The sequence below is a fragment of the Apis florea genome, unplaced genomic scaffold (genome assembly GCF_048593485.1).
Source record: "Apis florea isolate Af1SG1 unplaced genomic scaffold, ASM4859348v1 contig_3034_pilon, whole genome shotgun sequence".
Lineage (NCBI taxonomy): Eukaryota > Metazoa > Arthropoda > Insecta > Hymenoptera > Apidae > Apis > Apis florea.
The window spans coordinates 772,035-785,536 of NW_028256693.1; the positions used below are offsets into that span (position 1 = coordinate 772,035).

At 41.6% G+C, this 13,502-nt stretch overlaps 2 protein-coding genes across 5 annotated transcripts in view; one reads left to right on the plus strand and one right to left on the minus strand.

Annotated features, from left to right (window-relative positions):
- Positions 1-13,502, plus strand: part of LOC100869858 (uncharacterized) — a 198,563-nt gene that overhangs the window by 142,628 nt on the left and 42,433 nt on the right. Inside the window, exon 2 of one of the 4 annotated variants that reach the window (XM_086907926.1) lies at positions 4,318-4,411. The exons of the other annotated variants lie outside the window; for them this stretch is intronic. The gene's annotated coding sequence lies outside the window, so the exon portion shown is untranslated. The remainder of the gene's footprint in view (positions 1-4,317; positions 4,412-13,502) is intronic. 4 annotated transcript variants of the gene reach the window in all.
- Hbg2 (alpha-glucosidase) lies at positions 7,588-9,492 on the minus strand. Its single transcript, XM_003691454.4, has one exon. It carries the CDS (start codon positions 9,385-9,387, stop codon positions 7,669-7,671), a length of 1,719 nt encoding a protein of 572 aa, XP_003691502.1. The 5' UTR covers positions 9,388-9,492; the 3' UTR covers positions 7,588-7,668.

Consider the following 13,502-nt stretch of genomic DNA (forward strand, 5'->3'; position numbering starts at 1 on the left):
TCGTAATTATCTTGCGTAATTAGCAGATAACAGGTAGACAGAGGAACAAGCTTCGTTTCCCTCGTATTTGTTTCCTGGATCATATTCCGTTGCTTTATACGCGGCGTAATGCGAGAATAACGAGACTTCCTCTTCCTTTTTCCTTCCTTTTTTCTTTCTTTCCTTCAGACAGATTTTTACGCGAGACGGCACGAGATATCTCTTGCTTCGAACGAGTTATTAAAGTACGGATTTACACTATCTACTCGCGAAACCAAAAAATCCACGAACGATCTTTCCTCGACGTTCAAATATCCAACGTCTTCCCGTTGTATATGCGTGCATCGAACGACGATCCTAATTTCCACGTTGTTCTACAATTCTGGCTCCGCTAACCAGAATTGTCGATGCCCTCGACGTTTAAAATCGAAATGGTGGAAAAAAAAAAAGGGAGATAGAATCGTGAAACGCAAGATACGGGGTGGTTCTTAGAATTGAATCAGAGGAGAAGAGGGGAGGATGGAAAGTTGGCGAGGATGGGTCGTTACACCGGTCGACCCCCTGAGTGATTATCGAGCCCTTGGCCCGGCGATAGAATCCGATTAAACGATTTAAAATCGATGAGAGGCTGGACTCGTGACGGATGGAAAAGGGGGGAAGGGTTGATAGAATCGGGTAAAGGGGTGGAAACGCCACGGGGCGAGACGAGCGGATGGACGTGCGACCGGATGGCGGCTCGCAATTACCATTCATTACTTTGTTGGGGCCAATTGACATAACTGATTGGTATTCGGCCGCCACACCACCCTCAAAGGGCCCTCTCCGCTCCACGAGAACGGAGCACTAATGCAGTTAACCACGTCTGCGTCCAGTTACACACTCTCCAGATTGGACACGGATTCACGAAATGGCCGCCGGACAATGTCACAATGCCGTTTTTACACGATTGTCCGCGAATCATTCCGTGTTGATTGTTGACTTTCGCGGCCACGAAAATGGGATCGATCGAGATTCGTTCTCGCCATTCGTTAAATGAAATTTCTTACAAAATTTCAATATTAAGCATACGACTCGCCGCTGTTATTTATTATATTACGAGATAAAATACGAGGTTGAGACGAAGTTGCACTTATTTTTCTTTTTATACCTCAATGAAAATATACGCCGCTGGTCAAAATGCGTTTAATGTTCATTCGTTTTTCGCACAACAGAGAAACATTAACGGATGCAAGATATCTAAATACGATCTTGATAATTTATAACTCGAGCATTTAAACGTAGTTTTTAAACTCGGGACATTTGAATTTTCCATCTTTTTCTTGGTTGCAGTGCATCCTATACTATCCTTCGTTAAAGGTATACGAGCCGAGTAATAAAAGGAGCACGGCACGAACGAAATCCAATCAAAATTTCTCATAATTGCGAATCCTATCTCGGAGTACATCTTTATTTCGCGGGTAGGGAAATTTTCATCCAGCGTTCGAAAAACATTTAAATGCAAATTAAAGCGTTATTTTCGCGGAACAAGACCGCGCGTTTCATGATCGGCTCTGTGTGACGCCCATCGATCCGTGATTAAAGGAATGGAATAATGAAAGGCGAAATCGTTGAGCGAATTCGTCGGAAGTTGCTCGTTCGCTTTTCGACGGGACAATTGGTGATGTTCAAAGAGAAAGAGAGAGAAAGAGAGAGAAATGTTTCGGGCGTAACTTCGTTACACGGCGTTTCAAACAAAAGTTCCTTTGGCTCGGAAATTCGTTGGCCTGGTCGCGTTTATGATAATTAAATGACACGCTATTACCCATAAAAGCGTCGCAGCGACAATATGAGGGGAGGCGGCGATGGTAGGCGAAGTTACTTTGGCTAGTAAGGCCGACGACTAATAATATTTTAATTTTTAATATCGCAGAAATGTTCGTTAAATGGAACAATGCAAACAGTCGGGGAGGGGAATTAAAAATAATGGCGTCAAATGATCGTTTACCCCTTCGTTCCCATTTCACCGTTTTCTTGTTCGGTCGAGAGAGAGCGTTGCTTTTAATTAACCGATTAATTAGCATATTGTACGAATCTAATAAATATATATCAAGGTTTGGGGAAAATAAATTTTTGAAATAAATATTTCTTTCTATTATTTTTCTTTTTTTTTTTTCTTTCGTATGACACGAAACTTTTACTTTCAAGTCACCTTTGAAATGGTGTTTAAAGAAATTAGTTTCAATAAATATTTATATCAATTTGCATAAATTACCGTGAATTGATATTTTTGAAGACAATATTTTTCTATATTTTAAAGATAATATTTGCGAACAATATATATTTCTACGAAAAAAAAAAAAGCCTAAGTAATATCTAATTTAAAAGTGCGAATGTATATACATATCGATATTTTTTTGCTCGGCAAATTGACTCGTGAAAGAGAGGACGAATTAAATGATACGTATTTACTCGCCGGACGCGCCGAATCAAAGCACGTGAATCTAAAAGTTATCCAGAGGAAAAAAAAAAAAAAAAGCAAAGCAGGCGATAGGGAAAAAATTGAAAGTTATTGATGAAAAAAAAAAAAAAAACGTTTGAGCCTCGTACCCGAAATAATAAAAAATCACCGACACGTTTTAATAGTTGTCGCGTATCCATCCACGAGATTTCGATTTCGAACGGACGCATTTTCGAGTTCAGTATATTTTTCATGCGGACAGAAAAAAAATCTGTAAAATATCCCGCCACTGAATTTTCCAAAAAAGAAAAAAGGAAATTTAATAAAACCCATTAATTAAAAAAAAAAAAAAGAAATCTGATAAAAATCAACGTACAGACGAAACGTCCAATCAATACAGATCATTCCGATCTCTTTGACGATTAAAGAAAAGGCAGACGAAAGGATCTCGTGTAAATTCTAAATTCCGATCCATTGTAAAATATATACAAAAGTAAATTACTTAGAGATATCAAAAAAATGTATCCATATCCGTAGAGATGTCAAGGAATTGAAAAAAAAAAAAAAAAGAATCGAACCACGTTCGCTTCGCGATAATCCATCAGTTTCCTCGTCTTTCGCATACAGGAGCAATTTGCTCTCGGCGAAATCATTAAAACTTCCCCAACGAACGAACGAACCTCCCCCCTCCCCACCGGTTGCCGTGTCAAACGAAAGAAGTCCAAAAGATATATCTCCCCGGCGAAGGCAAAGTTTCTCCCTCGATTCTTAGCTTCCCTAAGCCATTCCACCAACCCCCATCCTCCATTCCTGACTAAGCGGTATTCTCGGCCGAGTGTCGAGCAGAACGTTAAAGTTAACTGATAAATAGCGGCCAATACTTCAGCCGCATCGGCGCCCCGCTCGAATTTCGACCAAGCCACTTACACTTCCGAATTCCGGCGTTTCCAACGCATCCGCGGCGCCGTTTTTGCATCCCCTGTCAACGACGTTGAACGATCGTTTTCCCCTCACCCTCTTCTTGCACGTTCGCCGATGATCGTCCGTCCAAAACGACTCTCGGAAATAAAGCTTGGAAATCGCCGAATAACCGAACGAAGGTTTGCAATCGAACATCGTAGAACGAAGAACGTTCGAAGTGGAGGCAACGGGGTAGAATATTTCTTTTTATATATATATATAAAAGAAACGAACGATCGCGAAAACGCGGCCCGTCGATGTGCGGACAGAGAAAGGAAAACGGAAAGAGAAAGATAGAGAGATAGCGAAGGGAGGGATCGAAGAGCAATCAAAAACGCGAGAATCGCGTCGCTCGAAAATAGCGCGCCGCGTGCGCCGCTGATAATCGAGCCGGCAACGGGTGGAAAAAAAAAAAATGGAAACTTTATCCGCGGCATGAATACTAATTGGCGGCAGCGGGCGTATTCTCCCGCGGCGATCACCGCACTTTTCGAAAAGCTCCGCTTAATTCGGCCCGATGTCATTAACGTTTGTGATTCGCCGATAAATTATTCAGGGTAATTGGATCGGGGGGAGGGGGAGGCAGGTATAAAATCCGGCCGGTCGATATAGCACGACCTGGCCACCGATCGAGGGGGAGCGGAGAGGGGGTAGCGTTTCGCACGCCTGCAAACAGGGGAGGAGAACAATCGAGGGGGAGGGATCAGCGGTTACTATTTGCCGATAGAACGATAGCTTATCGCTATCGGGATCGTTGCGAGGCGAAGGCGGCAACTGAGTCCTTGGAAACGCGTCGGGGCACGTGCTGCTATCCTCGATCATCCCCCCGCCGCCCCTCGATCCCGGGATTCGAATTAGAAACCGTGCGACGCGACGACGATGATGATGATGATGGAGCGTGATACGAAAGGTATTATAATCGATCGGTGTGTGTGTTGCAGATACACGGTCACAGCGCATTTCGGTAAACGAGGCGGCCTGCTCGCGGTGATAGATCCGGAAGAATACGACTCGCGCCGCTAAAAAGGAAAGGGGGTGAGTTAGATTATTCTTTATTACGATAATCGATTTCGCGATAAAAGCGACCTGATGCTATTATAACGAAGCAACGTTCGATATAACGTAATCGTAAGCAAGATTTACGATCCCCTCAGCTAATTAATCGAATTACAGTACGCTTCTCGAGAATTTTTCGCCTCGAACGAGAGGAAGGAAGCAAGTAATAGGGGGTGAAAAGTGAGAGAAGAAAGGGCGAGTATCGCGTCGCGAAATTCGTTTGAAAGGCGAATTCGTCTCGAATTCTTGAGGGAAAATTCATTGAGGTCGATGGAACGATGGAGAGGAGGAAGGAGACAGGCGTCAAGAGCAACTGCTGGAGGAGAGAAGGAGTACGGCTACCGGAAACCGTCGTAAGAAGGGGGGAAGGAGGCCGCGAATTAATTAAGAGGCTGTAGAGGCAAATAAGACGTGACTTTCAGACATGATGTTCAACGTCAAAATATTTGGTAGGGATTGCCATGAGCGGGACGATGCAGCGAGCCCATCCGATATGAAATTTTCACTGGAAGTGTTTTAACGCAGTTTCCTTTTCGCCTCCGGTAAAATTCTGTCTTTCTCTTCGTTCGCCGACTTCGTCAAAGGTTTAATTATGGCAGAACGAGTAGGGTAAAACAATTAAATTGGCCATTATTAACGCAATATTTCGTTCGTTACGCGAACGAAATCTTAACTGTTCGTCGTTGTTTGTAACAACTTGTTATACACTTGACTAACTACTTTAAAATTTTTCAGACAATAATTATATGACTTCGAATAAAATATTTCTTCCTTATTGAATCAATATCTTTTCACGTAACTTTAATCACCGAAACAACTTGACACGACGAAGAAGAAAATTTAACAATACAAAAATTTAATACACCGAAAAATCCCTTCTTCGCGAACAGATTTTAACGCTCAAAAAGTTAAAAAATTCGGATAAACAAACTCGATAAAAATTATTCTCATTTCAAAAAAATATAAAACGTATTCTCAACACCTCTCAAACAAAGAATGCACGCGCGGGAGAACTCTGATTATTACATCGTTTATCGGTTCGATCGCATTCCCCGTCGAAGAGAAAAATATGGAATAGCGTTCTGGAATCGATGGAAGAAGACAACGGCGCGCGCGATCGTTTATCGCGGCAACCGTTCCTGAGAGAAACGAAGCACCGATTGCTGCGATTGATCCTATCGTTGCGAAAGCTACGCGCGCGAGAGAACAAAAAGAGAGAGAGAGAGAAAGAAAGAGAGATGTCTGTGTGTCGATCCTCGACGGGGATACGAGGGCGCGTTGCGAATACGTAACCGTGTGTACACAAATGAAGTCGACGGTGTGCGCGGGGAGCACATCTTTCCCAAGTGTCTCGGCGACGTCTGAAAGAGGAAGAGAAATAACGGGGACAAGAGACAGGAGGATAGGTTGAAGAATGTGCACTCAACGTGATTGGTGCAGCGCCGCGACACACTGGAGGCTGTCTGCATGAAAACTCGAGAATTTCCACTCGTACGCGTGTATATATGTATATACAACCCTTGCAGAGAACGGCCAAACAATACTCTCCACTTTCTCCCTCCGACTCCGTCGCGAGAAATTTCGAAGGGATTTCGGATCGTTGGCGCGGCGCTAACCGCTTATTCGACCATCCTCCACTAAATCCCCCATTAACGATCCGAAAGTGTGCGCTTCACGGATGAAGGATCGAAATATGACGGAGGATCCTCAAAGGGGCGAGGGATAAAGGATGAAGGAAGTTGCCGGAAGTTGAAGAATTTCTGGGAATAATCGAGAACTTTGAATCATCTCGGAGTTAATGGATCTAATTTTTAATCCTTCCTCCTTAACGATGTTAAGGCCACGACGAATATTGTGGCTTTTGTACGTCGCGTGATGGAAGGATCGTTCAATAGAATAATGGATCGAGAAGAATGAAGTAATATTTGATGTTTTGAGAAAAGAAATTTTATTCCGAGTTTGAATCTGTGCAAAATGTGTTTTTAATAACTCGGTTCCATTCTTCCGTTCGACACTTGTAATGCGAAAGGGGGTTAATAAATTGGAGAAATTTCTGAAAAGAAAAGACTCAGAGGATTGGATGTATTGATAAGTCCTTTTAATTGCCTTTTGATTGGAAAAAGATTTATAACGCGATGATTAGTATTGAAAATGAAGAAATTATGGATCCGATTTATCTGAGCATAAATGAAAATGAAATTCTTTAATAAAAAAATATCACTGAATCTCGTCTGGATATCTGCTTTCCAAATTCTCTGAACTGCTTCTAAATATCTTCTAACTATAATATTAGTTACGCGTTAGTTGGTTGACGCGTGATTCTTCGACGCATTATCGGAGAGGAGGAAGATAAAATCCCTTTTTTCTCTCGAATATTCTCGAATTTAAGAACGGCATAATGTAATTATTCCATGAATATATTCGAGAATTGGCGAAAGGATTTCGGTGCGCTAAATAATTCGACCATATTAAATACGCAAATGGCCGGTTAATTAACAGGCCGTTGACTGGCAGCCCACCGACCATTTTTCTTTATACCCGTGAATAGGGAAAAGTCGGGAAATAAAAGGTAACAGAAATTATCTCTATGCCCGATTTTATTCGTCTATAATTTATGATGCGGAATTGAATCGCAATCCCATTTCTAATTAATTATTTTAACCGATCGGTGTAACGGGATCCGATAAAATTTATTCTATAATGACTTTTTCCCGGAATACCACCATTTAAAACGCGATGAAAATGGAGATTTAATGATCAGGCGGAACGAATGAGATAATCATTGGTTCGTTTATTTACCCGAATGTCTAACAAGGGACGAATTAATTTAAAATTGAATTAATTTAACGTTTCGTCCGTGAATAAAATAATCGAATTCTCCAACAATAAGAGGAATAGTTCCAAACAAACCTGTACGAACTACGGGAATTTTAATAGATAAATAATTATTGCCGCTTCAAACAAATCGCGGCTTCGTTAAGAAATTTTCATGGATAATTATGAAATCATAAATACCAAATTAATTTTTGCTCGATATGAATACGCGAGTTATTGTTCTATTCGTAGGATCGTTACAAAAGCTTCGTTTTACGAAGAATCGTACATACGTTAAAAATACAGGAAGAAGAAAGAAACGGAAGAAAAAGCTGGACGAATCGATTGATATTAAATTTATTAAATATATTCGGTCGATAATGAAAAGAGAAGAAGAAAAAGAACAATCATGTTCCGTCAATTTACAATCCTTGCCAATATCTCCAATACAATTCGTAATTGGTTAATATAACGGAATTAGATCCGGACAAAGTCATCATGGTCGGATAGATCCAGTTGCCGTGGCTAACACTCGAGCCGATGACGTTGTTGGCGTAAACGACCAGGTTGGCAGGTGGATGCACCTCGGTGATGTTCAGAGAGACAGGATGTTCGGAGAAGTTTATCATAACTATGACGGTGTCGTTGCCCAATTGCCGTTTCACGCTCAGAACCCTTCCATCGATCACATCCACGTTCAAGGTCCCGTTCGCGATCACGGGTTGCTGCTTCAGATACGACATTGACTTGAACGCCACGTAATGGGAATAATATTCCCTCTTCTGGGCGGCAAGATTCAAAGACTTGTAATTATTGTTAACGGGTAGCCAGGTTTTCTGACTATTGGAGAATCCAGCGCTCGTGGTGTTGTCCCATTGGTAGGGCGTCCTCTCGGGATCCCTTGATTTCAAATAATATTTGGCCGGGCCCGCGTTGCAACCGGCCGGGTCGACGGTCTCCTCGTACGTGAACGGCCTGTCCTCCATCCCGATCTCGTCCCCGTTGTAAACAACCCCTATGCCGGGCAAAGTCAACGTCAGCATTAGGATCTCGTCGGCCCGTTGCCTGCCGAATCTCGAGGCGACGCGGTGATTGTCGTGATTGCCCGAGACCCAATTTGTCACGCTCTCGCTCGGCACGTTCTCCACCCATTTGTCGATCAGCTGTTTGAAGTTCGAGGCGGTCGACTGGTTGTTCAGATCCGTGATGAACATAAAGTTGAAGGGGACCGTGGATCCGGATTTGTAGTACTTGATTGTCAAATTGAAGTCGGTGTACGCCTCCGTGAGGATCATTCTCGGGTCGGAGTTGGTGCGATTCGAGTGCTCGTCCATAAGTTTTCTCCAACTGCTCAACGTCTTGTACGTCTCGTCCTGATCCCTCGTGTAAATGTGGACCAGGCTCTCGTAATCGTTCTTGGAGACGTCGGTCTTGTTCGCGCTCGGCTCGTCCAGCATTCTCGCGTCCTCGAACATGTGATTGATGGCGTCGATCCGGAAACCGTCCACCCCTCGATCCAACCAGAACGTCAACACGTTCCTCATCTCTTGATCCAACGCGGCGCTCCTGTAATTCAGATCAGGCTGGCCTACCGCGAACTGGTGAAGATAGTACTGCTTTCGTTCGTCGTTCCATTCCCAAGCCGAGTTCCAGAAGACGCTCAGCCAGTTGTTGGGCGGTTGCCTGGTCCCGTTCACGATCTTCGCGTCGCGCCACACGTAGTACTCGTCGTACGGTTTGATCCTTTGAACGCTCTTCTTGAACCACGGGTGCTCGTGGGAGCTGTGGTTGGGCACGAAGTCGAGGATCACCTTCAGCCCGAGCGACTTCGCCTTTCTCACGAGCCTGTCGAAATCGGCCAGAGTGCCGTAATCCGGGTTGATGTCCGTGAAGTTGGAGATGTCGTAGCCGAAGTCGACCTGGGGACTCTTGTAGATGGGCGACAACCAGAGCGCCTGGGCGCCTATGTCCGCGATGTGATCCATCCTGGCCGTGATCCCGTTCAAATCGCCTATACCGTCCCCATTGCTGTCTTGGAAACTCCTCGGATAGATTTGGTACACGAGGGCATTTTTGTACCAATTCACGTTCACGCAGCCGGCTAGCGCGGCGAACAGAAGGACGATCGTTGCTCGAAACATGTCGAGCTATTGACTGAGGGGGCCTGCTCCGTATCGGGTATTTATGAAACCGGTAGCCCGATTAATCTGTTTACGCGTTGGTCGAATATCTTTCGATTCAGATTATTATTGCTAATTGAAAAAAAACGCGTTATTTTATTAAGATAAATATATAAGGTTGATAAGATAGCCAGTCACTTCGGCATTTCGTGTTATCGCACACGTATCGAACGTTTTTCTTTCTCTTTCGGGAAAGAAATTTTCCATATCGAGGTTGTTTACTATTTGCACCAGGCGTGCATCCAGACTTTTCCCAACACGTGATATCTTTCTTTTGTTTAAAAAACGTACGTACAGCCGGCCCGGGAAATATTCGCGTTTGATAATTTATAATACACGGATTGAAAGGAACGAGGAGGAGGGTTTAATTTAACAGAGAATTGAAAATATAAAACCTGATATGATATTGGAAAGAAAATTTATAAAACCATGTTTAATAAAGGAAGGAGGAAGAGTTTCGTTATTAAAATTAATTTCTTCGCTGTTCAAAATGATGAAACGATTGAATCATATTGATTTTTTATTTATAAAGTTTAATTTCTTTTTATTTTTCTTTGCATATTTTCGTGACGTTTCGTTTATTTTTTTTTTTTCCCCGTATTATATCAGTGTTTACTTTTGGAAGTATCGACACTTCGATCGAAAAAAGATCGAGTAAAAGTTAGCAGAAGACTCTCGAGTGTGGAACATTATAACACCTCGCTTCTCGATTTTTTTTTGAAATAAGCACCCATGTGAAAAATGATGAACGTGTATCTAATTTATCTCGCTTGTTTATGGCGTTTATGCAGAGTCTATAAAAATTCTACTTAGAGATAAGAAATTATTATCGACCTTTTGTCGTAAATTCTTCAGAAAGTGGAGAAGCATAATTTATCGAACAATCATCTCTATGGAATACAGATAATCGGAATGGCGTGTCGTTAAAAGTGGGAAGTGCGATCCATTATCAAACAAGCGGTTGTTTTAATTTCAAATAGAGATATATTCGATGACGATGCAACGGGTAACAAAGGAAAAATGAAACAACGTGTAGCCAAAATGAAGCGGGCAATGGATTGAAAACAGCGCTCTATTTCAAAGCTATTTCCATGCATTTCGTTTCGTTCGAAATAGAAAGCGTTTAATAACAAACAATTATCAATAAAGGTTCTTCTTAATTGAAACAGAGGAAGAGGAACAAAAAAAAAAAAAAAGAAAGAAAGAACATACACGGTCGGTATTTTATTTTACTTTTTTTCTTTACACGGGAAATGAAAAAGTTTCGATGAAAATGATTCGAAACAGAGTGTTGAAAAGAAAAATTTTATCGATTTTTTTCCGGTGACCGGTACGAATCCCCCTTCTCCCTCCCTTTCTTCTTTTGATCCGCGTAAAATGGATTCGAAAACGATTTATCAAAATTCCAACCGATTCGATAACATTGAAATTTTCAATCGGTTTCTCGGGTGTCCGTGTTTGTAAAACAAACCGCGCATAAAGATAATCAACCAAACGCCTATCGACTGCCAATATTCGTCACATTTGAATGATATCGGTATCCAGGTTTAGGGGAGGAGGGAGAGGAAAGCGAATCAAAGCCACCTTTTTTTTTGTTGCTTTTTTTTTTCTTCTTTTTTTTACTCCCGATCAATCCGGCTCGCGCGCACTGGACAAAGGAAAACGTTTTTCGGATCGCTCGCAAAAAAATGTTGCGTCTGACACGCATTGTTTTGGTGGAACACGAGCAACGATACACTGTTGAAATAGAACATGGTCCACGTCGATTCCGGAACCACAGCTCAATATCCGACTTTTGGCAGAAAAATCATTCCTCTCTCTCTCTCTCTCTCTCTCTCTCTCTCTCTCTCTCTCTCTCTCTCTCTCCTTCGTTCTATAAATTAGAGATCCTTAGATTTTTTTTTTAGATTCTGCCCGAAAAAAAAGAGGGGAGGGACGAAAGAGAGAGGAGAAATATTCGTGCATCTCGAGTAAATTTTCTCGAATTAATTAAACGCTTTGAGCTTAAGGTTAATTAATCCGTGAGATTGCGAGTCTGAGGCTGCGTTCCAACCCCCCTTCTCAACGTTCTCCGTTGTTTAACGAGCGGAGTACTGAACTCTTAAAAATAGAAGGAGAGAGGTATGTGCGCGTGTTGCGAAAAAAAACGATATTTCCTCGCGTGATTTATAAGATCGAGCGGTTTCGGTAGAACTTACTCAGACCCGTATAAAACGCGCAAGGGAGGACAAAGTTTCGCGTTATTTCCCCGCGTAATTTTCTTCCCGGCTTATTGCGAACTGCATTCAGTTCATTGTCCATACCGTTTCCGGGTACAATTTCACCGTAACAATGAATTATTCATACTGTAAACATTCGTTCTTCCCGGGTAGTTATCAGTCTTTCCAACGCCACGTTGCAGACAACATGCTCCATGCTTTTCTTTTTCTTAAAACTGTGCCTTAATCGGACTCGTTTCTCATTTTTTTTCCACCCCTGAAACAGCGAAACTCTGTAGCGTTTCTCTCTCCCTCCGGCAATTAGTTTTGTGAAGGGAAAATGATAATAATAATAATCGTAGGAAATTTAAACTAAAATCTGAATTTAAATTTTAAAAAATCAATCCCTTTGATAATTAATTCGAACGAAAAGAAGAAGAAATGGGAAAGAGAAGAAGAAGAGCAATAATCTTCTGAAAAGTAGTGGAATCTTTGATTAATCGTATTCGAAGAATAAATTTGCACGTGAGATTGTTATTATTACGATTTTGTATTACTTTGATCTCTCCACCGGTATCCATTTCCTCCCCTTCAATAATTAATTCTGCTCGAGACAACAAATTTGAGGAGTTCGATTGAAACAACAATATACAAAGGCTTAACAATTAATTTCGTAAAAAGAGAAAGAAAAAAATACGAAAAATAAAGAAAAGAACACGAAACTCCGTGATAATTTTTCTCTCCCTGACAATTAGTTCCGTGAAAGAGAGGAAGAAAGGGAAAAAAAAAGAATAATAAAAAAATGGTAGAATTTAATCAATCGTTCACACGAAAAGATAGTTCGAGACGATTACGAATTTAACTTGATTTCCACAGATTCGCAAGGAGAAAGAGAGGAAGAGGGTGGTTTTCATCCGCGATCCCTTCGAAAGGGAGGAAGACGTAGGGATTTGCGTTGTAACGAGGCCACGTTATGTCAGCCACCCTTGCCACGAAGGGATAGTCAAACAACCCCCACGCAGTTTACGGCCGTAATTAACTTCCTAGGTTATTAGCCCTCGTTCGCGGTTGTAGCTTCCCACTCAACGTGGGACTTTGTCTCACGGACTTCTCCCGCGGATAATCCACCCCTTCCTCTTTCGCGGCACGCAGACTTTTATCCGATGTCGGGCAGCAGTTTTTCCGATGAACGATCGAACCATTATTATCTCGTAAATCAGGGGAATTGGTAATCGATGATAGGGCGCGTAACGGAAATTTCTTGTTGAATATCGTCGTGAAGGAGGAGGTTGTGTGCTCGTGGATTGTAGAATCGGAAGATTAAGTACACTCGCGCGGGAAACAAAGCCTTATTTCGGTATATGTAATATTGAATTATTGTAAAATAATTCGTATTATTCGTAAGACTTTACAAAATCTTTTAGAAAATTTGATCGCGTCGATCCTAATTTAAATTATATAATTTCACTAAATTACCGATTTTATATCAATAATTTTCTGACTTTTAAAAGAGAGATGCCTAATATTACGTGGCTTTGTATAAATAAAATTCTGGAAGGCAAACTTTCGTTATATTTTTATCGGTAAATCGGTACGTGTGATTTTCGCGTATTTTCTGGAGCGAGGAGAAATACGATTAGAATTATGATATTAACGGGGATAAAAAAAATCGTATAGAAATTGTTTGAAAATGCAATGCACGATAAACTAATTCCTCGTTGAGAAATAATACTCGAATATAAATTTCTTGTTGTGACGATAAAAAAGAATATTGATCCATTTATTCCAATATTATATTTACCGGATAAGGAAGTTGTGGTAAAAAAAACTTTTAACGTATACACTTTCAGTGATAACATCGCATCTCGTTTTTCGAGA